The sequence below is a fragment of the Xiphophorus maculatus genome, chromosome 3, assembly GCF_002775205.1.
Source record: "Xiphophorus maculatus strain JP 163 A chromosome 3, X_maculatus-5.0-male, whole genome shotgun sequence".
Lineage (NCBI taxonomy): Eukaryota > Metazoa > Chordata > Actinopteri > Cyprinodontiformes > Poeciliidae > Xiphophorus > Xiphophorus maculatus.
The window spans coordinates 11,301,005-11,324,387 of NC_036445.1; the positions used below are offsets into that span (position 1 = coordinate 11,301,005).

Below are 23,383 nucleotides of genomic sequence, written 5' to 3' on the forward strand. Positions count from 1 at the left end.
GTTCTTTTCAAGATTACAAGGAAAATAAAACAACAAGCAAACAAACAGCTACATGTTATTAATCAAAGGCAATTCTAGGCAAAAGAGGGTTTTTGTCTTGATTGAAAAGGAACTCAGTGTTTCAGCAGTTTTCCAGTTTTCTGTAAGTTTGTTCTAGATTAGAGGAGCATATAAATTAAAGCTGCTTCTCCATGTTTGGTTCTGGTTTGTTCTGGGGACACAGCAGAATGGAATCCATAGTTAGAGCACAACAGGTCTTTAAAGCCATTCAGTGACTTATAAACTATAAATCATGCTGACACAAACATTGTTTCCCATTCACTGTAATATATTTTTAGTCCTTTAACTAGAAACAAAAGTCGCCTCAAAACTGATGAAAGTCAACTTCCAGACATGAGTTAAATGAACTCAATTTAGAAATATGCTAAAAAAAGTGAAACTTTTAAACTTTCATTCTACTTAAAAATTCATTATTTTGTGGAGTTTAATAGATAAGTGCATTTAATGCAAGGGTGAGTTTGATTCAGACAGAATTTGTTCCCTAATGAACAAAACCATAATTTGGAAAATGTGTTATGGATTTATTGATTGATCATTTGTGACAAAAAAAAACAACTGACAAATTTGTAAGGAGACAAACACTTTTGTACAGTTTACTACTACTTGGTTTTCTTTAAATTTTTTATTTATATAAATCTGAAAAGTGTGGGGTGCATTTGAGTTCAGCCCCTGTGAGTTAACACTTTGTAGAACTACTGTAGCTTTTCCTGCAGTTACGGCTTTTATTGTGAACTGAGGGTTTCTAAATCTACCGAAATCAACTAACAATTCTATTTTTGATGTTATACGCCTTTAACAATGACACTAATCCATTATAAATGTTAAAATTGAACAGTCTCATCTACAAACTGAGAAACTTATTTCTACAGTGATTCGTCACGAGAAAATATTAACTTGTTTTTCTATTTGACTCTATATATGGTAACATTTTTGCTATTCTTCATCATTAGAAAATGAAGACTATTTGTTGTCCTTGAGGTGACGACTTCACCTGAGCTTTTATTGCACACAGTCTTCACACCTGGATGCTTTAGCTGAGCAGGAAGTTCTGCTTCACACCTAAAGAGATCTACCACTGCAGACAAAAAGCCTCCATGTTAGAGGGGGGAAAAAATCACTTTACATGTCTTTTTACATTTTAAAAAAAGTTTTATTGGTTTCTTTATATATAAAAAAACAGAATAATGCTCACCATAGGGAGAACAGCAGAATAAATTAGTGTGCAAAACAGACAAGATAAATGTGAATATCTTTGGGACGGGGTGTGTGTTATTTTGTACTCAGAGCTACAGATGTCGCTCGTGCCGGCAGATATGACGGCACTTAGTTGGAAAAACTGAGGGGCTCTCTCCCAAACTCAAACCTCCAGGTTCCACACCTGGAAATGTGACGGACGGAGACTCGATCATTATTCACACTAGTATCACTGACTCTAATCACACAGGTCTGATAGTTAAAGGCACGGGGAGGACGGATGTCAGGGATACTCACCTATCCAGTCGCTCTTCAGCACAGCAGCGGTGCCAGGCGGCCCACCCAGAGGATCCAGATCCGGTCCTGGTCCACGAAAATCCCTACATGGCCGCCACACTGGCTGAGCTACTGGAGGGAGTCAATCTTATCAAAAAATACTACAGCACAACTACTACAAAACATGAAGTTTCTTTTACATTATTTACAGGATTTCAGGTGTGAGCTTAGAGAGAGACGAGAGTTAGTATATTCTTTTGAGAGCAACATGAAAACAGAAGCAGTTTTAATGGAGAGTGGATGGTTATTGAGAGTTCTGAGGGTTCTGATGATCAGGGCCAAGGTCTCCACAAAGTCTGGCTGAGGGTCCCGCTCTGGGACGAGCTCTCTTTGCTCCCCGGCCTCTCCGCTCCCATCTCCAGCCCGCTTTCCTGCTGAGGCTGCTGGGGAATTGTGGGGAAGCTCTGCTGGGCTGAGAATCTGCGCGGCCAAGCCGAGGTGCTCGCCTCTGAGGCCTGCGTCTGCTGACTGGACCTGGATCTCAGCCTCAGCATGTGGAGCAGGGACTTGGTGTGGGTCATGGAGGTGGAGGTTCTGATGAGGGCATCTGCGGAGTGGCTGTGTGAGCGTGGGAAGCGGGCAGAGAAGGTGGCGCCCAGGACCGGTCCGAGCCAGAGGCCTTTCCCTTCAGGCCCCAGGAACTGCGACGCCCTCTGCAGGCAGCTGGAGAACCCGTCCTGGAAGGAGTATTTCTGGCCTCCCATCTTTTCCCTGCGTTCTTTGGCATTTTTTTGCAGGAAGAGAACAGTGTGCTCCAGAATCTCAGCTTTCTCCACCTTCTGCTGCATCCCTCCCTGCAGCAATTACAGTTAAATAGACTTAATAACAAGCGCTGCAGAAAACATGATCGTTCTTGTGTTGTATACAGAAACTAAACATGTCTCCACTTTAAATCTTATTTACTTGCTGAGGCTCCTGCAGCAGCATGGTCCTCAGACGCTCCAGACTGCAATTCATTCTCTCCCTTCGACGTTTCTCCACCTGAGATTTCATTAGCTGGAAGCAAGAAGAGGATTGACCCAAGTTTGGGGATCTCATTTAAACATCCTTACATTTAACTCTCTGTAAATAAAACCAAAAATGTTAGTATTGCTGCAAAAGTTGCATGCATTCTCAGTGGTACCTTTCTCTTCCTTGTTGCATCGTCAGTTTCTTGCAGCAGCTTCATTTTCCTGGACCTCCCAAAGTTCTGTTCTAATCCAGGAAAAGCTGCTTCCTTCCCAGTCTGTGACTGATCAGGTACTGAGACTCAGGCCTCTTGCTTCTGCTTTTACCACCTCCCAGCAGGCCCCTGCCTCCTGTTCAGGCCCCTCCTTCCTCCAGCCCCTGCAGACCTTTACAGCCCCCGGATCCGCCCCTGGCCCCCCACACCCACCAACTCCTCATCAGTCAAGTTACATTCCAGTTCCTCACAATGTTTTGTTTTTATGATAAACGTAAGCAAATCCTACAGATTAAAATCCACTTATCTCAACTTTTTACCACAAAACACAAGAGCACAAATAAATATATGAAAACATGACCAAACAATTGAAAAAGAAAAGTGCAATACAAGAAATACGCTCTCAGGTTTTCGATTTTTCCCCCTTTGCAAATTATTTGTGCATTTCAGTCTGACCAAAAGCATTTTGCTTCACGACAATAAAGTGGAATAGAAAGAAACTAAACTTCATGAATTTGTGTATCTGAAACATTTTTAATGACCATTTCTTCATTAAATCAAAGCTGAAAATGTTCAAAATGCATCTGCTTTTCAATTTTGCAATCAGTTAAAATAAAAATAAGCATCATTCTCATTCTGACACTTTGTGACAAACAACTTCAGGTTTGTCACAAACTGGTTTCTTTGTGGTTTCAGCAGCTGAAGAAAAAAAAAGACTTCATTTTCATCAGTGGGTTTGGAAATGTTGTAAACCATTGCGCATTAAGTATGACTTTAAATCTGAAATTATTTTTGTAAATTATTCTATATATGAATGGTGTAATTAACACGTTTACAAAACTTTAACACTGGCTTAGTGTTGGTACAACTTCAAAATTAAACACATTTTATTGGAGTTTTGTGTTGCAGATCAACAAAAATAATTTTGTAAAGATGAAGTGAAATTATATATAGTTTAAATTTTTAAACAAATATATTAAAAGTGTGGCTTGCATTTTCAGTCATCCTCTTATTCTTAATCTAAGTGTTGTTGAGCCACTTTTTACTGTTACTTCTGCAAACCTTTTGCCAACTTTGCACATTTGGAGACTTTAATTGCAAAAAAAAAAAAAAAAAAGAAACTGAAAAACCTCCTGAACTTTAACTAGAACATTTTAACACATAAATATGCTTTCATCTATTTGACCTCTGGCTGTATGTTTAGGGCTGTTGTCATGCTGCATGAAAATCTTCAATCTTTTGCAACTTCTAACTAAATTTTCCCCAAAATATTTATTTATTTAATCCATTAATTCTCCATCAGCTTCTCAGTTCCTGCTAAAGAAAAGAATCCCCTCAGCACTCTAATGCCACCACCATGTCTCAAAGTAGCTATGGCTAAAAATTGCGAATCAAATCGCAATTTGTATGTCTATCCATTATCTAACACCCTGTCCCTAGTGGGGTCGGGAGGTGCTGGTGCCTCTCCAGCTACGTTCCGGGCGAGAGGCGGGGTCACCTGGACAGGTCGCCAGTCTGTCGCAGCAATTTGTATGTCCTCTTTCTTATTTTACTGAAAGTGAATAGCTGTCCCGGATTTCATTTTGGCGAATTAGAGATAAGTGGGTACACTTTCTAAATAACTTGTTAAATCATTTGAAAAAACACAATAGCTTCCCTTCCACTTCATGGCCATATCTGCAGCTCATGTCTGAATATGCAACAGTAACCTGATTTTTCTTCTTCTTTCTTCCTTTGACTCCTCAGAGTGTTTCATCTTTTCACTTCTCTCTGTCCGCGAACCTCCGGCGAGTGCCGACGCGTCTCCTTTCACGCCTTTTGCGTTTCCGCACGCAGGCTGTAAATGCGGGTTTTGCATTCGCGCCTCCGTGTCACTGGGGTGCACACGTGCCGTTTGCGCCACTGTCTCGTGCTGGCGCGCCGCTATTGTTTAACGTTCGCCTTTGATGATGCGGAGGATCGCCGTGAGAAAAACAGAGGAGGTGATTATGCACGCGTGACTCCTTTTTTAAATTCATCATTTGAAGCCCCCTTACTTCCCTAACCGGTGAGCCTGGCACTTCTTTGCAGATGCAGATCGACATTCAAACACGTGGAGTCCGACACATTGCAATCATACGCGTCACTGCTCACAGTTACCTACTTTCTAGTTTAATACTGCGTTTAATAAACTTAATGTTGTATGAAAGTAACAAGATTTAATATTTTTGGAACATTATATAAGTTCCAAAAATAATAGAAACCCAAATTTAGACTTAGAAATACTAATATTACAATTAATCTAACTCCCCATTGAGATTAATAAAGTATTTTTTCAACTTGAATTGAATATTCTAGGCTGTATCTCTTCCTTGGCTCTAGTGACGTTTATTAGACAGTTAATTGACAGGAAAGTGGGTTGGGAGTACCCGGGTACGACGTCGTATTCGTACGACAAAAAACTCCGAAATTTTGAGTTAATTTCAGAAATTTTCTTTAAAGAAAACATGAAAATTTCTGAGTTTGAAAAGTCGAAAATTTGCGTGGAAAAAAAAAACCCTGATTAATCTCAAATTATCAAAAGTCGAACATTTTTCGACTTTTCGCCATCTGCCACGACCGACTGGAGGTTTGAGAAGACAGAGCAAGACGGACAAAACAGATGAACTGATGCAGGATCATTTTCGATGTTCATTAAAGTACAACGTTAATACCAGAGGAGGGAGAAGGATTAGTCGATGGCAGCATTATGTCAGTCGATGCCCTCCTGCAGGAAGGTATCACAACCAAAAGCAACGCCAGACCAGATGTAGTTTCTACGGAGAGAAAAATGACTGAGAGCAAACAAAAAGTTAACAGTTGAAATAATAGCAAATAATAGAAGAAGAAGAAAGTGAGGAAAAGTGGTCAGTTAGTCCTCCAGTAGCCTAAGCCTATGGCAGCATAATGTCTAACTATAAGCTTTGTGAAAAACTAGTTTCAAAATGAAATTAACTAGCTGGTCAAAATCATTCTGTAAACTTATATAAAAGCTAAACTTCTAGCAATTTGTGGTGTCAATCAGCACAATGCCAAAGTGAAAAGACCTTAGCAATAGACATTAGACAAAAACCTGCTGCAGCTTACCAACCTGGGAAGAGTAAAACACTTCAAACTGATGAAATGTCCACCATTCTAGATAGAAACATTATTCACCATTAAACACCTGGGAGTCAACCTGCTGGAAAATATACCCAAGGTCAGACTGTGCAATGTTTAAAAAATGATAAAGCAGACGTTGTTCCCAGAAATCAAAGCATTTTTAGCACAAACACCTCATGTGAAGCTACAAGCTCAAAAGATCATGCGTCAGTTTCCTGCCCAGCTTTGGGTTCGTAACACAAGCCCAATATCTTTCTTTTATTTAATTTCCTGGACTTACAGTTTTGTTTAAGAAAGAGCTTGATTGAACTCTTTTTTTCCCTTTCTATTCAGCCATACTGTCTTATCCAAACTGAATAAAACAATACATCAAACATTTTCAGGATTAATCAAACTTCTTTAACAGATTGCCATAAGGTGTGACTGCTTGAAAGCAAAATTCTTGTTGTTCTAAGGCTTTTTGCTCTTGTGAAAATGTGCCTTCATGACCTCTGGTGTATCTTTTTCTAATCCGACCACAAGGTCTGCACAAAGGATGAGTGGCTCAGCAGCTGCTTGTGAATACAGAGAGTCTTTATTGTAAAAGAGGTAGAGAGAATACAGGTGTTTCACTGTACAGAAAAAAGACAGCACTGTTTTTACTCAGTCAAACCAATAATATGGACTCAGACACGCCTCATTCATTTACAGGGACAGGCCAGTAAAAAAGAGAAAAGGAGGAACGAAACAACACGAAACAGAGAAGCAAACACACAAATCTTTGGATTTTTCTCTATTGCCCTCTCATTCACTAAATGACCTCCCTCTCTGAGCTGTTAAAACCAAAACACTTGTTAAACTAATAAAAATATTAATAATATTAATAAAAACGATATAGTGTGCTAAAAACAAAAGATAATGCGATCCCACCTGTCACATCTTCCCCACCACAAATACATTTTAGTAACAAGTGGAAAACAAACCCTACGAGCCCCGATGATAAAACCCAAACCCACATGCACTCAACACACACTCACTCTACCGTCTGTGCACTCAGCTAATCATACAAACATAACGATGACCTACGCTGGGCGGCTTTCCAAACAAAACAAAACCAAAAAAAAAAAACAACGAACATTTAAAATAACCAAACATTATACAAAAACAACTGCAGCCAAGTGGGAAGGGTGATATCATTCTGTCTGTCTTTTCCCTCGTCAATCGTTCTGTCGTTCTGTGCCGGCGGGGCGGGGCGGGGCCATCAGTCGGAGTTATCCGAGTGGTCGGTGCGGGGCGAAGTGCCGGAGGGGGGCGAGGTCCGACCCTGCCAGTTTCCGTTAGTCTGCGGGATCCAAAGAGACAAAATCAACATCAACAAACCGCATTGTGCAATAAAAAGTATACTTGAAAATCGGTATACTTGATTTTCAAGTATACTGAAAATCAATCTATGAATTTGCATATAATCTCTTTTTCCTCCATTTCTTGTTGGGTTCAAAGTTCCCACCTCTGTAAAAAAGGAACCTGCAACATTTTTTTTACTCTCTGGTCAATTAGTTTTATTAGGTGTTTGATTTTAGAAAGAAAATAAAATTCTGCAGGTCGGACCTTTAAAACATTGCATTTAGAAACTGGTATCACTTAAATCCTGATTGGTCTAACTGGCCTCTGCACATTAATGCATGTCTTTGGTGTGAAGGACTTTGGATAATGTCAACATCTGCCATTTTCTTTTCTTCTTCTTGTGGCACTAAGCAAAAGGTAATGTAAAATGAAAAGATCTGACAATATTTAGAAGGAAAGTATGAAAAGAAAGTATGAACAAGCTTTTATATCAATGTCGCTAAGAAGAAAATATTGGTTTTCTGGCACTTTGGCAGTGAAGTAAGAGAAACGTAATGCTAAGCAAACCCTCAGTTCAGTAACAGGTTTAAGTGTTTTTTGTCAAGTAAAATTATGTATGTATTAGTGTGTTAATAACAAACTTAATCCCAATTTCTGTCAAAACTCATACCCCTTATCATATTCCAACAGCTTTCTTATTTAGTTACTGGAAGAGTGATCAGAAAGTCTACTGTTTTTGTTTGAATCAGGTGCTTTCAAACCTGAGGTGTTCAGTCAGTTTAAAACAAACTCTGGATGCTTTCTCAGAACTACTATTCATATGACTTTACCTGAAACAAAACCCAGAAACAAGTATGTTTCTGTAGGAACTATAGGTATGGAAACAGCCACACAGTGTCAGATTTGACAAGATCTGGGTCCTTCTTGAAAATATTTTCAAATATTAACATCAGATCAGTTCCTTATGCCCTCCATGTCTAATTCTGATCCCAAAACTCAACAGAAAATACTTCTCTCCCATTCCATCTAAATGTATGAAGCAGCAGCTCACATGCATGTCTGTTCAGGAATGTATCTTTGTCGCCCTCTTGTGACGGGTTGATGGACAACATCGATCTGAGTAACATCAAGCTTTGCCTTGAGAGAGATGCCTGCATGCAACTTTACTGGTTTTGATCTTTAAATGATTGACAAGCAAGTCACAAAATAAAGACACGATCTGCAGCACCTGCATCTGGTAGGAGGACTGCTCGCCGTTCACAGATGGAACCCCGAGGAACATGTCCGCTGAGCCCGACAGGGAGAACGACCCCGACCCTGAAAACGAAGAAAAAAATCTTTCGTTTTCATCCACAGCATTACATCTCTGTAGATTTTTTTCTGTGTAGGAAGCTGCTTAGCTCCCTAACAGTGGGAAGTTTACCGTCTCGTACCTGTGGAGTTTGGAGTGTGTGGAGAATCGTCTCCCTGTCTGGCTCCTAAAGCCGTCTTCATGGCGTAAAGGTTGGCCTCCTCTTGGAACTTGCCGATGTTTTTCTTGTAGCGGATTCGTTTGTTGCCAAACCAGTTGGAGACCTGGGTAAAAATGATTGAAGAAGTAACACCCAAATTATAGTTTTCTTACAAATAAAAATACAAAACGTGGTTTCAGCTATGAGCGTTGAATAACAGATTTGTTAAAAAAGCTCTGCTGGTTTATTTATACATGAAGACTTTAACAACCTGCCGAATAACAAACGTTTGTGATTTATGGCAACAAAAACAGAAAGAAAATTGAAATGAGGAATTGGCATCTTGTATCAGCAGCATCATTATAATCTCATGAAAACCAAAGAAATAAAAATCATCCTATTATTTCAACTCAATGTCTGAATAGAATCCTGTTTGAAACACCTCACTACAGGAAAGGAATGTGCAACTTCTGACAAACAAATCTTGCTATTTTACCCATTTTCAACATAATTTTCTGTTAAGTTTGGAAAATTCAGGCAGTTATTAGAAATTTATTACACAGATTTATTCTCCAAATAAATAAAATATGTAGTTCAGCAGACTCCTCTGTGAACGTTCACTTTCTTAAGGTGTTAAAGATAAAAGAAAGGTCAGAAACACATCAGCTGTGAGCTCATCTCGACATTTATCACCTCAATCTTGCTGTTGCAAATGTCTGACTCTAAATATAATTATAAAAGTTACAAATTTCTGACTATAAAATGACAGAGAAACTTTTTGTTTAACATGATCAATTTAAGCCTTTAATCATAAAAAAATGCTCATTTGCATCTTGTAAATATGCAACTTTTCAACATTAAAGAATATCCAAATTTTTCTTGTAAATATGTGAAATCATCACAGTATTTCAGACTTTTTGGTGTAAATTTACTTTCCAATTTTTTAAAATATATTTGATCAAATTTTCCGTCACATCCTGCCAGCTCGTCTCTTTCCATGCGGACAGCGGCTGACCTGAGAGACGGTGATTCCACACTGTTTGGCCAGTTCCTCTTTGGCTTCTTCGCTGGGGTAAGGGTTGGACAGGTGGGAGTAGAAATACTCGTTGAGGACCTCTGTGGCCTGTTTGCTGAAGTTGCGCCTCTTACGCCTGAGGAGAGAGAAACATGTGAGCTCTAACGGAATAAAAACTGAAGAAATTAAAAAATAAAAATCTAACAGGACAAATAACTATTCAAGCCATCTTTGACTGTTTTTTTTTTATCTTTGACCAAATCAAACCTGTATTATTCTCATTTTTTTCATGTACTCAAAGTTTAACTACTAGGATTTCTACACATTTTTCATGGAAAAACATATTTTATACAAAAGCTCACAATAAATGCATGGAATATATCAGAAAAAGAGATGGATGGATACAACAAAATGGTATATTCTTCAATATCTGGAAAACACTTAAAAGTTCACATTTTTTCAGACTGCACATTTCAAAGACCTCTTTACATTATGCATTTATTACAAATCCTGCTATAAACATCAAATAATCATTGGCAATGCTTTCATAAAACCCTTTTAAGTCAGACTTGGAAACTCTTCTCTTCTAGTATCTAGATATTGTATCATCTAAGCCACAATGAGAAGCGGTCAGAACCAAGTTAGCAAGAAGTTGTGTAGTGAGGTGAGACCACTATGAAAGATGACTGAAACAGGGCTGCTTGAACATTAAATATAAAGAAATGATGGAGAATCAGGACCATTGTATGGTGGACTCCAAAAGAAAAGTGGCCACAAACCGCTCACCTGGCATCCAGGAAGCGGGACCTCAGGATCATGACGGCCTCACACGTGCTCTGCTTGAGCTGAGTCTGGATGGAGCTGAACTTGCGGTGGATGATGGCCACCATGCGCTCGATCTCCCGCGGAGTCACGGGCCGCGTGCGCGACTGCTCCCTCAGCAGGTTCATGACGTGAGTGGTGAATTCAGTGCATGCCTGAGTAAAGTTGACATATGAGGGAAACAAAAGGAAGGGATTAAATCTATACTGGAGTTACCAACAATGTGTCTGTATTGATTGTGAGGGAAAGGAAACCCTGAAAAGCTTTTTAAGACAACAAAGAGTTCTGAGAAAGTTAGTTTTAAATAACTTTACATATGCAAAAATCTTAAATAGAATATTAAACACCTGTGGAAAGATCTATTTTAGAAAGTTAACATTGCTAAATGTTGTGTCAAAAGGATTCCTCAGCTGTGAAACTCATAATTAAAAGAGTAAAAACAACTCCCGCCCTCTGTCCACCCACTCTAAAGAGGTATTTTCTGCGAATGCGTGGCCTAACATGCCAAAGGATTTACACTCCTGGAGGGTAGCGTCAGAACAGGCAAGCGTGTACAGGCAATGTCAGCGACACGGTACCTGCTCATACTTCTCCAGCTCAGTGTGGTAGATACTGCGAATCTGGCTCAACTTGCTTTTGTAGTCGGAGTGCTCGAGCGAGCTATCGGGCGACATCCCTCCAGAGCTGGTGGCGGCAGACACGGCGGCGGCAGCCCCGCCTCCTTTCTCCGGCCCGGCGACGCCCTCCGCCAGCAGCATGTTGTCCAAACGGACCAGCTGAGGATCCTGAGGCTCCTCCTCCTGGGTGTTCCTCATAGACAGGCCTGCCGGTTAGAACATGTTTGTGTTTTAACTCCCACTAAAATCAAACTTTTCATGGCACACTCCTAGTAAAAGAAAAATGTGTCCAAACACAGAACTTTGTGGTACTTCACCAGTAACCATGAAACATGAACAGACTGGAATCTGTTGGACCAATCAGATCTAAACCCCACTTGATTAGCGACTATTTTCTCCTGGAAACAGATACAAGTCATCTTAATCGAGAAAAGGTTTCTTAAGGAAAGGTTAAGAAACTTTAAAGTCTGTGATGTGTCCATTTACTAAGGATATCTTAATCATGCCTAAATTTGGCACAGTAATCTAAGGGAACACTTTTGTGAATAATTTGGTTGGGATGGGATCCAACATGCAAGACGAAGGTTTTCATCCAACAACGTCTCTGCAATAAACTGCAAGTGGAGTGATTTGAATTGGCCTCCTGAAGACTGAAACAGTCATGAGAAATATATTGCAGAAGTAAAACTGAATATTTAGGATAAAAACTAGACTAAATAATTTATGCACCTTTGCTTGAAGTTTGTTGGATTCTAATGAATTCCCAGCCATTGCCACACTCTTGCCAGGCTGTTTTATTAAATTTTAATATCTAAATACAAACATTTAATATCAATATATAAAACAGATTGTAAATTAAACGTTCTAAAGCAGGGAACAAAACTTCAGATATCAATGCTTATTTTAGTAGAGTACAGTTTTACTTACATGACTCAAGTCATCTTTTATGTAACTTGGTGTTTATTTTATAAATTATGGTCAATTTCAACTTTAACAAAAGAAACATTTTAAGGCAAGTTAACTTCACTACTTCTTTGCATTAAATGTTGTATTAATCAATTTATATTCAGAATTAATATTATACTACAGGAATAGAACTGTTGCCCAGAAACACAGCTGTTTATTCATTCACCCTTCCCCCCATACTTATTCAGACAAGGAAGGAAGAAACTAAAAAACATAAACCAAACTTTTCCATTCTGTTCATATCTGCATCTGAACTCACTTTTATACTTCACACAATCAGCTCACTCAGAAAGCAACAAACCACAATTCAAAGATAAAACACCATCCTGTTAAGAGATCTCATCACCATCAGGAGGCTCTACTTGGTAAGCAATAACATTTCAGATGCCATCCATTAAACTCCTGTACACTAATAACATATTTCAACACCAGGATAGACTTTATTTCAACAACTGAGGTAGATTTAAATGACCAAGATAAAGACAGCTCCAGGAAAATGCCGAGCGCAATGTAGGTTATGTTTAATCAATATCATTGCAATACGTTAACAGTGATATCACAATATTATGTTTTATGTTGGTTAAACCACTTTGCAGTTTGTTCTCTTTGTACAAACAGCTACAGTCTAGCCATAATTGCCTGCTTGGAAATGGGTTTATACAACAACAACAACAAAAACTCTCCCACACAAGTTCATAGCTACTTATGTTGGTCTGATAAGGGCTACAATTCTCAGATATTTCTGAAGAGTCAACTGACTCAAAGGGTGCAACTCAATATTATGTCTCTGCATTTTCAAAAAAGCATTTCTGAGAGTCATGTCAACTTTTTCAGAGACTTTTAGTTTTAATGGAGTTGATTTTTTTTTTCCTCCATATTTTGACTTGACCACTGAAATATTGATAGTGGAGCAAAAAAATAAAAATATCTGCAAAATTTTTCCTTAAAGACAAGCGCTGAGTGACTGCTGTAAGTGTAGGCAGGTATGGTGCAGGTGTTTACTCACAAATCTAAACATAAGTAAAGTGAAGTCAAAACCAATAAATTATGCTGATTTGTTTCAGTGCTCTATTTCTGTTATTTAGGAATGAACCTGCACCTTAATACATCCTGACACATCTAACAATTGCTCCTACAATTATGCATTACACAAACAGCAACTTGGTAACTTAATTTTTATCAAGACATTATTAAAAAAGAACAAATAATCCTATTGAATTGGACATATTTTCAGAACTATGCTGCTTTCTGACAACTATAGGAAAGAGAGCAGCTTTATTTGGCAACATGACGAAATTAAAGATCTGATCATTTGAGCAAATGTGAGAAATAACGGATGTAAATAAGGTGGTAAACCCTGAGGTGGAAAAGCTGCACAATAATCAATATGCTAACTGACACAATATCTATATTTGCTTCAATCCATCAATCTATTACAAACTACTGAGTTTATTTGTTTCAGTGCTATGGTCAAGAGTAGGTTAGAAGTTAAACAATGTGACCAAAACACCAGCTAGATGGAGAGCGTTTATTGCAACTACTGACACAAATCTAAATAAATAAGAGCAACTTTTGTCTTTATCCTCACACAAGCATTGTGTTTTGATCATATTATTGGCTTGTGATGACACCATATCAACGAGGGCGGCTGATGGTTCCAGTTGCACAGCACCACAGATCAACACCATGTTCTTGGTGACAGACAGCATTTATTAACCCTGTGTGTGTAAATAACCTACCCGTTTTTTCCTTGATCTCGCAAAGAACGCTGAACAATGCGGGCTTCATTCGGTGACAGTTTAGTGCGTGTTTCCTGCGGGACCCGAAGGAAACATCATGACTTGTTGGAAGTACAGGGAGCAATAAAAAAAATGCTGACAGCATGAAAACTGAGCGAAAAATAAATGAAAGTTCTACAGCGACTATGTTTAGCAAGTTAGCAACACCGTTAGCTTTAAGTTAGCTTTAAGATACCTGAAACAGACAAGGACATATATGAATGTAACCTCACTGAACACTGTAGCCAATATGTCACCCTCGTTTTGATGTTATGTAGTAAAATGTAACGCATTCTTGTAAAGAAATGCATTTTCTTTACGTTAAAGGTGTTAGGTGCTTCTCTTAGCTTTAGCAAGTTAGCCTCGATTAGCGCAGGCTAAACGCCGAAGTTGGCGTATGATTTGGAACAACAGTTAATGCCTTTAATGATCAGTTCATTAACAGTTCACCCGATCTATCTTAAATCTTATCAGAATTATAGTAATCGTTTTCTCTGAACTAACCACAGGTTATCAAATACAACATTTTATCAATAAAAAAATCTACCATGTTGACCACCTTAAGATATTATACAACTTAAAATGTATGGTAACTAAACTAGTTAAACCTTGACTGATTTAGTCTACATTAAATAGAGTCTTTCAAATACAGCTAAAGATCATTGAAACAATTGCTTTCCAAGTAAAAACAAAAATTAGCAATCAATTATTCATTTATGAAAGCACATATTTTTTTTACACGTCATTAACTTTGTTTTGATTACGTTAGACCAGTTGAAGTAGAGTGTTTTTTAAATGCACTTGAAAATAATCTGGTCTAAATGCCAAGAAAAAACATTTAAGCAACTGTTTTGCAGTTGAGTGAGTTCAAAAAATATTTCACAAGATACACAAAGACGTTTAAGGGATCTTGAATCATAGTGGAAAAATCTATTTTGAAACAGAATTGTTTTAAAGCCCCTTAAAGAAACTTCGAAAAGAAAGCCAACTTCAGTCTCGAGAAGGCTAACAATGGTTGCGATCAACAATCGCTGCTTGAAGGAAATGTGTTTTAAAACTAACATCAAATAAAAAAGTCTCATTTTACTCCAACATCATATGAACGCGAGCATATCATAACAAAAGCAGCTTTATTTTTATGAGAAGGCTAATTGTTTAGCTGCTGGCTAATCAATCTAAACAATAGAGTGAAGTTCAGGAAAGTTTCCCAAAGCGTCACAGAGGCGAAACAAAACGCAGCCACGGTGTCGGCAACTTTTTAAATTAAACAATCAAAGCTGTCACTAACTTTGCTTGTGCCTCGTCCAAACTTTGGTCGGTGATGGTCATTATTTGCTGAAGTATGTCACCAATATCTCTGCGGGTTTCATGTCCGTTTTCTGTGCCCTCGAGGCCCGACTCGCCTCCGTCCGACCGGTGCTGGGAGGGTTGATGAACCGAGTTGAGCGCATGCATCCCGGGGTGGCCGCTCACGCCGAGTCCCCGGCCGTTGGATGGCCCATTGCCAGTCAGAGGCTGCTGTTGCAACATCTTTGGCGACGCACAGTGGCGACGACTGCTGCCCGACTGCGCTCTCACAGGCAGCACAGCATTACCCGAACCGAGGCATCTCACAGAGCAGGGTCCCCTAGCGACTGACAGCCAAAAGTGCAAAACAGGCAAATGTGTGGAGCCCAGAGAGTGCACGGAGAAAAAATAAATGCAGACAAAATATTTATATTTTTGGAAATACATATTGTTATCATAAACAAGCTCTTTGCATCAGAATCCCATATGCATGAAACTGTTGCAGTAATCAATGTGACTAAAGATAAATGCATGCATGAGTTTCTCTAGATCTTGCTGAGACATTAGTCCTTTAATCCTGGAAATATTCTTTAAGTAATAGAAGGCCGACTATGCTGTCTTTTTGTGGCTCTGAAGGTTCAGGTCAGAGTCCATCGCTACACCTACATTTCTGGCTTAATTGCTGGTTTCCAGCTGTAGTAACTGAAGCTGTGCGTTGACTCTAGATCATTCCTCTAAAGGTCTAAAGATAATAACTTTGGTTTTCTTTCTGTTCAGCTGGAGAAAGGAATGGCACATCCACCTGGTAACATTGTGTGTATTGTCCGCGTAGTTATGATAGATAATCTTATTTCCTGTTATAACCTGAGCTAGTGGGAGCATAGATATTAAATAAAAGGGGTCCTACCTTGGGGAGCCCCATATGTGACCTCTGTCCGTTTTGATGAGAAGCTACCTATTGAAACAAAGAAATCCCCTTTCCTTAAGTAAGATTCGAACTAGTTGAGTATTGGGCCGGAGTAGAGTTGAGTACTGATCCAACTCTTGGTACGTTTTACTTTTTGTTTTGAGAGAGGGCAGGAAAGAATTTGCGAATGAGCAGAGAGGTTTTGAGCCTGAGGAGAAAGGTTTGAGAGAACATAGTAAATATCTGAAAGAGAGCAGAAGTTTTGAGTACAAGCATTACAAGTTTTGACAACAAAGCTATGAAGTCCTGCTTTCAGACTGAAAATGTGTGCTCTCTACTTTTGACGGAAAAATTCCTCATATACAATCACATAACTCCTGGTTCTGACTCTGCCAAATAGACTTATTTAAAGAAGTTGCTGCCAATGCTCCAGAATAATCCATTTCTATTATTGATGTTTCTTTTTCTTAGCTTCCTTTGTCGCATGATTTTGTGACGATACAATTGGATGCCATTGCTGAACAAACATTAAAAGTGATCCATAGAAATGCTCCATCCTCCATTACTAATGTGAACAGAGAGATGCTGCATGACTTCTATGTTCTTATGCGCATGTATGTCACCTTGGGGTTGTAAATTGTTCACATAGATCTGATTGAGGTCACATTTAATTAGTAGTACAAACAACCACAAAAAAAAATCTAATTTTAACCAAAAATTGGAATTGAGCATCAAGACCTGCTGTGTGAACGCAGCCTTAGATAAACAGGTTAAATTCAGCAGAGGAGTCTGTCAATTCTCAATAAACGTTCCTACTTTTCTGCTATCTGACTTTTGTTTGCAAAAAGGCAAGAAACCTGCAGACTTCTGATATATTATTATAAGCTCACAAATAAGAGGACGACTAAATATTTAAATGTAACAATCACATTGGGTCCAGATAATCTCAATTTGGGATACTTTGCTCTGAACAATTACTGAGGTCATTGACCTAAATTTTTATTTTTCATTCTGGCACTTGTGGAGCTCCGTACAAGTTCAGAACAGCATGTGACAAATATGACAACAGCATTTTTTTTTTATCTGATGGAGAAATTCTGCTGAGATCACAGCAACAAGTTTCATACAGCAGACGTGTTTGTGTATGTATGACTGAGTAGAAGAATGCTTAAACAATAATAATAAAAAAAAGACAGGATCAAATAAAATTTGACTCAATAACCTGAAAACTACTTGCTTTCTTGTTAAAGTAAAGATTGAAATCTGACTACGAATGGATGAAACCTAATTTGACTTTTGTGAAATAACAATCTGACTTAAGACGGCTTGTTTCTCCACTTCTCGTTTTAGCTTCAAGTCAACAGGATGTGAGCCAAAACCACAACAGTGAAGCGCAGAAGAGCTGTGCGTGTTTCAACAAGTTGCAATGGGGCCTGACACATTCAAATGCATAGCAGCTTAAGCAGCAGCTGCCTGCAACTGCTCAGCATGCTCATAGTTTAAGATCAGGTTGCAGACTCCTCTGTTTCAGAGCACACCTGGACTGAAGCAAGAGCATGACAGGAGCTATTTAGTTTGTTTTAGAGACGTTCATGACAATCAGACGAGGCAAATGTGGGGCATGTAAATAGGGGTGGGCTGAGACGAGAGGAACAGGAAGAATAGAGCGGAGAGGCAGAAGACTGCAATACAGAGAGAGAGAGAGAGCTTGTTGCGCTGGTATGTGAAATACTTCACAGCAGATTTTTTCTCTGCTGTCTTGTCTACATAGAGATATTGACCAGACGAGGGACGAGGCAAAAAATGCTGTACCCCATCTGTGGTCACTTCAAGAGATGATGTTGTGAGGAGATAAAGTCCCAACGACAAAGGTAAGACCGGTTTACTTAACTTGTGGTAAAAGTAATGTTCATGGGGGAATCTCACAGGATTAAAGTCTTAAAAAGAAACTATCTTCATTACTAAAGTCCAACTAGTCCATTCAACTCTTTCAACCACATTATACAGTACATGTTAATTGTTAAAAGAAAACCCAACAAAAGTGTAGATTTTATAGTGCTGTTTAAAGAGGTGAGAACTTGCTAAACTGGTTTCTTAAGGAGGGACAAACAAAAAATCTCAAAAACAGTCTTCAAGCCAGTAAACACCTGTCTGTTAACGCCGTACATGTCCTGTCTGCCGCCTAACCATCAGAAGAGGAACCGTTTTCTCTCTGCGTTGCGTCTATAATAAAGAATCTGCTTTGTGTTTCTTCCGCTCAGAGTTTGACAGACACAATAATGGAGAGCAACATTGAATTTTCTGTGGAGGAGCTGCTGGAGCCTCTCATCATCACCGAGGAGGGAGACACAACCACAGCAGAGGCAGCGAGCAGCTCAGATGCCATCTTGCAAAGCTGTGGTGAAGACTCTGCTCTCGAAAAGAAAGAGGAACACCCGGGGGAGGACGAGAATAATGAAGCTGCACCGAGTAGTGAAACGCATTCAGAGGGGCTAAAGTTGGAAAAGCAGCAGAGCAACACGGAGGAGGAGCATTCAGAGGTTCATAAACTGGAGGATAGTGAGAAGAGAGATGATGGACTAAACTTAGACAAAAACAAAAGTGAAGAGCAGACACAAGCTGGCCAGACAGAGGAGGAAAATTCCTCTGAGCAGCAACCTGAAGGGGACAAAGACCAAGATGAAGATGCAAAGAAGGTGGGTAAACGAAAACCTCTGAATCAGTTAGTTGTTCAGAAGGTAATCATAACACTTATTATGTTATTGACTTAAACAACATTCAGTCCAAGGAACACACACACCCATGGAAATTTGTAAGATTTATTTTGTTACGCATCATGTGGGATTACGTAGGAGTGGAGTGGATTCCTTTGCTGTGCCAATAAACATTGTGTGCCACTCAGTCAGAAACCTCTCTCCGTCTCTCTCCACCTTCGCCACCTACCCGCCTCCTCTCAGGTTCACCGGTTAACCCCTGACTTCCCGGACTCGCTGTTTGAGCTGCTCTGCACCCTGCAGGAGGGCAGGCGGCTCAACGACCAGCGATGCTCTTTCAGGTTGGAGGGCGGGATCAGGAGGAGGAGGTGCCACTCGGAGCCCAACACCAGGAAACCAGCTAACAGAGGTGGGACCGCGCTCATGAGGTTCCACTGAAACTGATGAAACTCATGCAGCTGTTTCAGCTGTTTCCATGACATGACTCTGACTCATTTTGATGGAAGAAAACAAAAACAACCACGAAACCTATGAGCAGGGTTTCAGTACTTTTATGTTTCTCCATCTCTGATGGTTAAAACTACTGAATTACTTGTCTTTTTCTTTCCAGTGGTCTTTTCCTCCATGACTTCACTGCAGAAAGAGGAGTTTTTTGACTTGGTTGCTACTGCACAAGCTCGCCGGCTGGATGACCAGAGAGCCCAGCTGGGAGGCTCTCTGCCCCCAAAACCAAAATCTAGAAGCTTTCGAGGCAGCTTAAAGCAGCTGACTTTAGTGAAAAAACCTGAACCGGTTCCTGTTCCCAAAGATGTTCCTGCCCCTAAAGATGATCTGTATGATATGATTCTGACAACACAAGTAAGGAGGATTTGCCATAATGAGTGCTGTAATTTTTAAAAAGAAATAGTCGGTGTATCCACTTGTCGATTCTGATTCCTTCCTTCGCTGTAACCCACAGGCTCAGGGCCGGCTGGAGGACCAGCGCAGCAGGGCCCCCGGCCCCATGGATGATGAAGACTTCTTCTCTCTCCTTCTGAAAGTGCAGGGCGGGCGAATGGATGAGCAGAGGACTGAACTGCCACGCTTGCTGAAAACCTGAGACAAAAATTAGAAACTGTGGCCAGCTGTGAGAGCCAATGAGTGTCTTAGCCTCTCTTTTATTGCTTTGATTTCCTGTATAATCAGGGTTTTCGGAACCATAACTCCTCCTGAATGTTAGTCAGTGGTAAAGTTGTCAAGATTGTAGCAAAAACGCTAATGTTTATCAACAAAGCTTTTAAAGTAACATTAGGAAATGTTTCCAATAAAGAAAAGTGCAGCAAAACATAATTCAGCCTGTACTCTGAGGGACATTGAGGGCTGCTTTCTAAAACTTGGAGGTTACTTCTTGAAACCTAAAGGATATTTTTCAGAGTATAGTTAGTTTTTAGAGTGTAGATATTACTTTCCAAACCTTACAGGTTATTTGTTGGATCTTAGAGGTTAGTTTCTGGAAGTTGTGGTTATTCTCTGGAATTTACACATAATTTCTATGATATATATTTTACTTTCAGCAATCTGTACATTTACTTTCTGTGAATTTCTGTGAATATAGCATTTAAGTTATGTAAAATAACTTATCAGATGTGGAAATAACCTCCAACATCCACAATGTACCTTCTAAATTCAGCAAAGTACCAAGTTGCAAGACTCAAAATGCAGCATACTCCTTGAAAGTAATCTTGGTGTTTTGAAATGTAAGTTCATGAAAGCATTAGGTTACATATCTCCCTGTAATAGTTCAAGGAAGTACCTTTTCAGTTGCAGAGCATAACCTTTGAATTGTAGTAAGTGACCTACAGGTTCTAGAGAAAGTAACTTCTTTGTTCCTGAAAGTAACCTCTAAGTTCTAGAAACTAACTTCAATGTTCTGGAAAGTACCAGGTTACAGGATACCTCATAATCCAGCTTGATCTCTGAAGGTACCCAGTTAGTTCAACAAAGTAATCTGTGTGCTTTATGAAAGCAATCTTTAAGTTCCAGTGTAAGCTTCAGAAGTGTTTCCCCGTAATATAACTTCAAAAATTACCCTTTATGTTCTGGAATGACACCTCTGAGTTTGTGGTACAGAAATGTGTATATTTACCCCAAATTCTCCAAATAACCAGTTTGAAGATGTACCATCTAATTGGAGAAAGTACAAATACACAAAACTCTTGATAGTATAAACGTTGCCCTCAAAAGTAACCTTTCGATTCTGAGGACAGTGACTTGTAAGCTCCAGCAAGTCCTGGAAATGAAAGAGTTGTATTATACATTGCTACTACGTAAAAATGTTTACCATTTCTGTAGTTATTTTTTTTTCCTCCAGCAAATGTGATCAGAATAGACTAGCTTTATTGGAAGTTGAGGAGAAAGTATTTTGATCTGTATTGTTGTTTATTTTTTACCAACAAGGTAAGATTGATGAGGAGATCCAAACAGTCATGCAGTGTTTAAGTGATACATGAAAGTTCTCTTCCAGAATAAACCAAATGTGCATCTGAGCCATTAGATTTGTTGATTTGTGAAATTTCTTTCTCAAAATTACCATCAGAAGGAAGAAAGGACAGAGGATAATTTCTTCAGTAGCAGTGATGCCTGAAATTTTAGCAAAACAGAGAATAGCACTTCATGATCAGAGGTGTTTAGTGGCGTGATGATTGCATTGTTGGTTATTATAGTAAAAAATATTAGATGTTTACAATTTAGCACTTGTACTCTTGAGATAGAAAATCAAAACTGGGGAAAAAATTAAAATTATGAGTTTCTAGTCATAAATTGGATAGAAATGGACTATGTTATCCATGTGTAGGGACATTCCCCTTTAAGGCATTTTGGTGAAACTATGAAAAAAAATCGACTGCTAAGTTTATTATTAACAGTAATTCCCTTGGGAAGGGAACATTTCCTGATTTCTTTTCAAAAACATCCAGCTGCACATAAATTTAACCATTCATGGTAGAACAACATGACTTATGGTGTTCCTCTTAAGGAACAAACAAGGCAAAGATAAAGATGTTAATATTTAACAAGCTAAATGGAGCACTTATAGGTGTATTTTTCTAATCAACTTCCTGAATTTTATACTTTGCTCCAGTAATGATAAAGAAATAAATGGCAAATACCATGTCTCTTGCTACCTTTTACAAATATTAGGCTTAGTTAAAAATAATTACATTTTAGTAGTTTATTAATCTAAATAGGCTGCCAAAGAAGTTTTATTGAAGTTAGCTGGTTTTATTTTTGCTGTGCAGTATTTGGTGTTAAACAGAGCATGGTTGTGACTCATCACACAAACTGTTTGAGGCACAAGATGCTTTTTCAAAACACTGCAGGCAATAATGAAGGCCACCTAATGTCAACACCTACTGGGGGTCTCATGGAAACTGGTGACCTTCTCTGCTCTGCACTGCGTCCTCTCAGCTCAGAGGAAACCTGTTTGAGGAAGTAGTTATCGGCCCACGCAGGGGGAGGTCAGAGGTGATGAGAGGATACCGTGTCACTTCCTCAAACAGGAGATTTAGGCCAAGATATCAGATCGCTGACCACCACCTGCAATGCTTGCAGAAAGAGAAAAAGGAGAAGAGCATGCAGCGCATCTAAAGATGCACATTTCAGCAAATATTATGAAACAGGAAAAGCTGATTAAGTTCCACTTTTAGGATGAATGTGCTGGAAAGTGCTCTTCCAAGCGTTGGGTGTGTATATTCAGCCAGTTTGTTCCTCATCAGGAGGATTAAAGGTCACTTGTCAAACAAGAAATATCAGTCATGTCAATATGGCTTTTATTTAGATTAATTTGTCTGATGTATAAATCTCTTCATTCTGCAGATATGTGTTATATTTAGCTCTCTCTTTTTGATTGTCATGATATAAAAAATAGAGCTGCTCAAGATATGAAGATCAAAACTCTAAACAGCTTAGCATATAAAACTGAATATAGGATATAAATCCTGTCCCAACTTGGCGCGGTTTAACAAACACAGTCAAGACTAAAATTATTTTTATTCAGGTTTAAAGTAATTCAATTTTACTATTAGGTTTTCTTCTGACTTGAAGCATTATCTCTGTTTTGGAGAAGTCCAGCCAGAGGTCTGACTTGAATCTCATTGAGGACTTGCAGAGATCTAAAAATTAGGATAATGGCAAAAATAAGAATATAATATAAAAGCAATACAGCTTTTTCTGTTAATTATTGATGTAAATATAAATCATTTTTGACATGCTATTTTTTAGTAAAATGTGAATAAGTATTGCACAATTTTGCTTTGAATCTGGCAGGATTAATAATATAATATAAAAATGACAACACCTCAGAAAACACAGCAAATAAAGCATGTTATATAGAAATATATTATTTATAGAAAGAGTCTTCCTGAAAACTTGTGATTGATCATGTGATTAGAAGCATCCAAGAGGTTTCTGGAAAAAAAAAAACAGGACTTAACAGTAAACATAAACCAAGACAAAGTACTAAGCATTCGTCTATAGTAATTTTAGATATATAAATTTCCTGATAAAAATGCGGTCTGTTGGCGCTGTGGCTCGTTTCTGGTCGCAGCTTGGGTTGTGATGACGTCACTATCCTATCCTCGCGGGATTAGCTCACA

At 38.9% G+C, this 23,383-nt stretch overlaps 3 protein-coding genes across 3 annotated transcripts; 1 reads left to right on the forward strand and 2 right to left on the reverse strand.

Moving 5' to 3' along the window:
• Nucleotides 1-1,862: 1,862 nt before the first annotated feature.
• LOC102218188 (transcription factor HES-7.1-A-like) lies at nt 1,863-2,758 on the reverse strand. Its single transcript, XM_005801858.1, has 3 exons — nt 2,714-2,758; nt 2,494-2,586; nt 1,863-2,384 (listed from the first exon to the last, which is right to left on the reverse strand). The coding sequence occupies exons 1-3, from the start codon at nt 2,756-2,758 to the stop codon at nt 1,863-1,865; spliced, it is 660 nt and encodes a 219-aa protein (XP_005801915.1).
• Nucleotides 2,759-6,424: 3,666 nt separating this feature from the next.
• On the reverse strand, nt 6,425-15,436 carry LOC102232352 (pre-B-cell leukemia transcription factor 1-like). The gene is made up of 8 exons (XM_005801828.3): nt 15,133-15,436; nt 13,806-13,879; nt 11,062-11,306; nt 10,448-10,638; nt 9,662-9,797; nt 8,629-8,770; nt 8,424-8,512; nt 6,425-7,193 (listed from the first exon to the last, which is right to left on the reverse strand). The coding sequence occupies exons 1-8, from the start codon at nt 15,372-15,374 to the stop codon at nt 7,113-7,115; spliced, it is 1,200 nt and encodes a 399-aa protein (XP_005801885.1). The 5' UTR covers nt 15,375-15,436; the 3' UTR covers nt 6,425-7,112.
• A 2,031-nt stretch (nt 15,437-17,467) lies between these two features.
• LOC111607606 (G-protein-signaling modulator 1-like) lies at nt 17,468-21,286 on the forward strand. Its single transcript, XM_023329397.1, has 5 exons — nt 17,468-17,909; nt 18,300-18,734; nt 18,996-19,161; nt 19,363-19,610; nt 19,711-21,286. The coding sequence occupies exons 2-5, from the start codon at nt 18,318-18,320 to the stop codon at nt 19,849-19,851; spliced, it is 972 nt and encodes a 323-aa protein (XP_023185165.1). The 5' UTR covers nt 17,468-17,909; nt 18,300-18,317; the 3' UTR covers nt 19,852-21,286.
• The last annotated feature ends 2,097 nt before the right edge of the window (nt 21,287-23,383 follow it).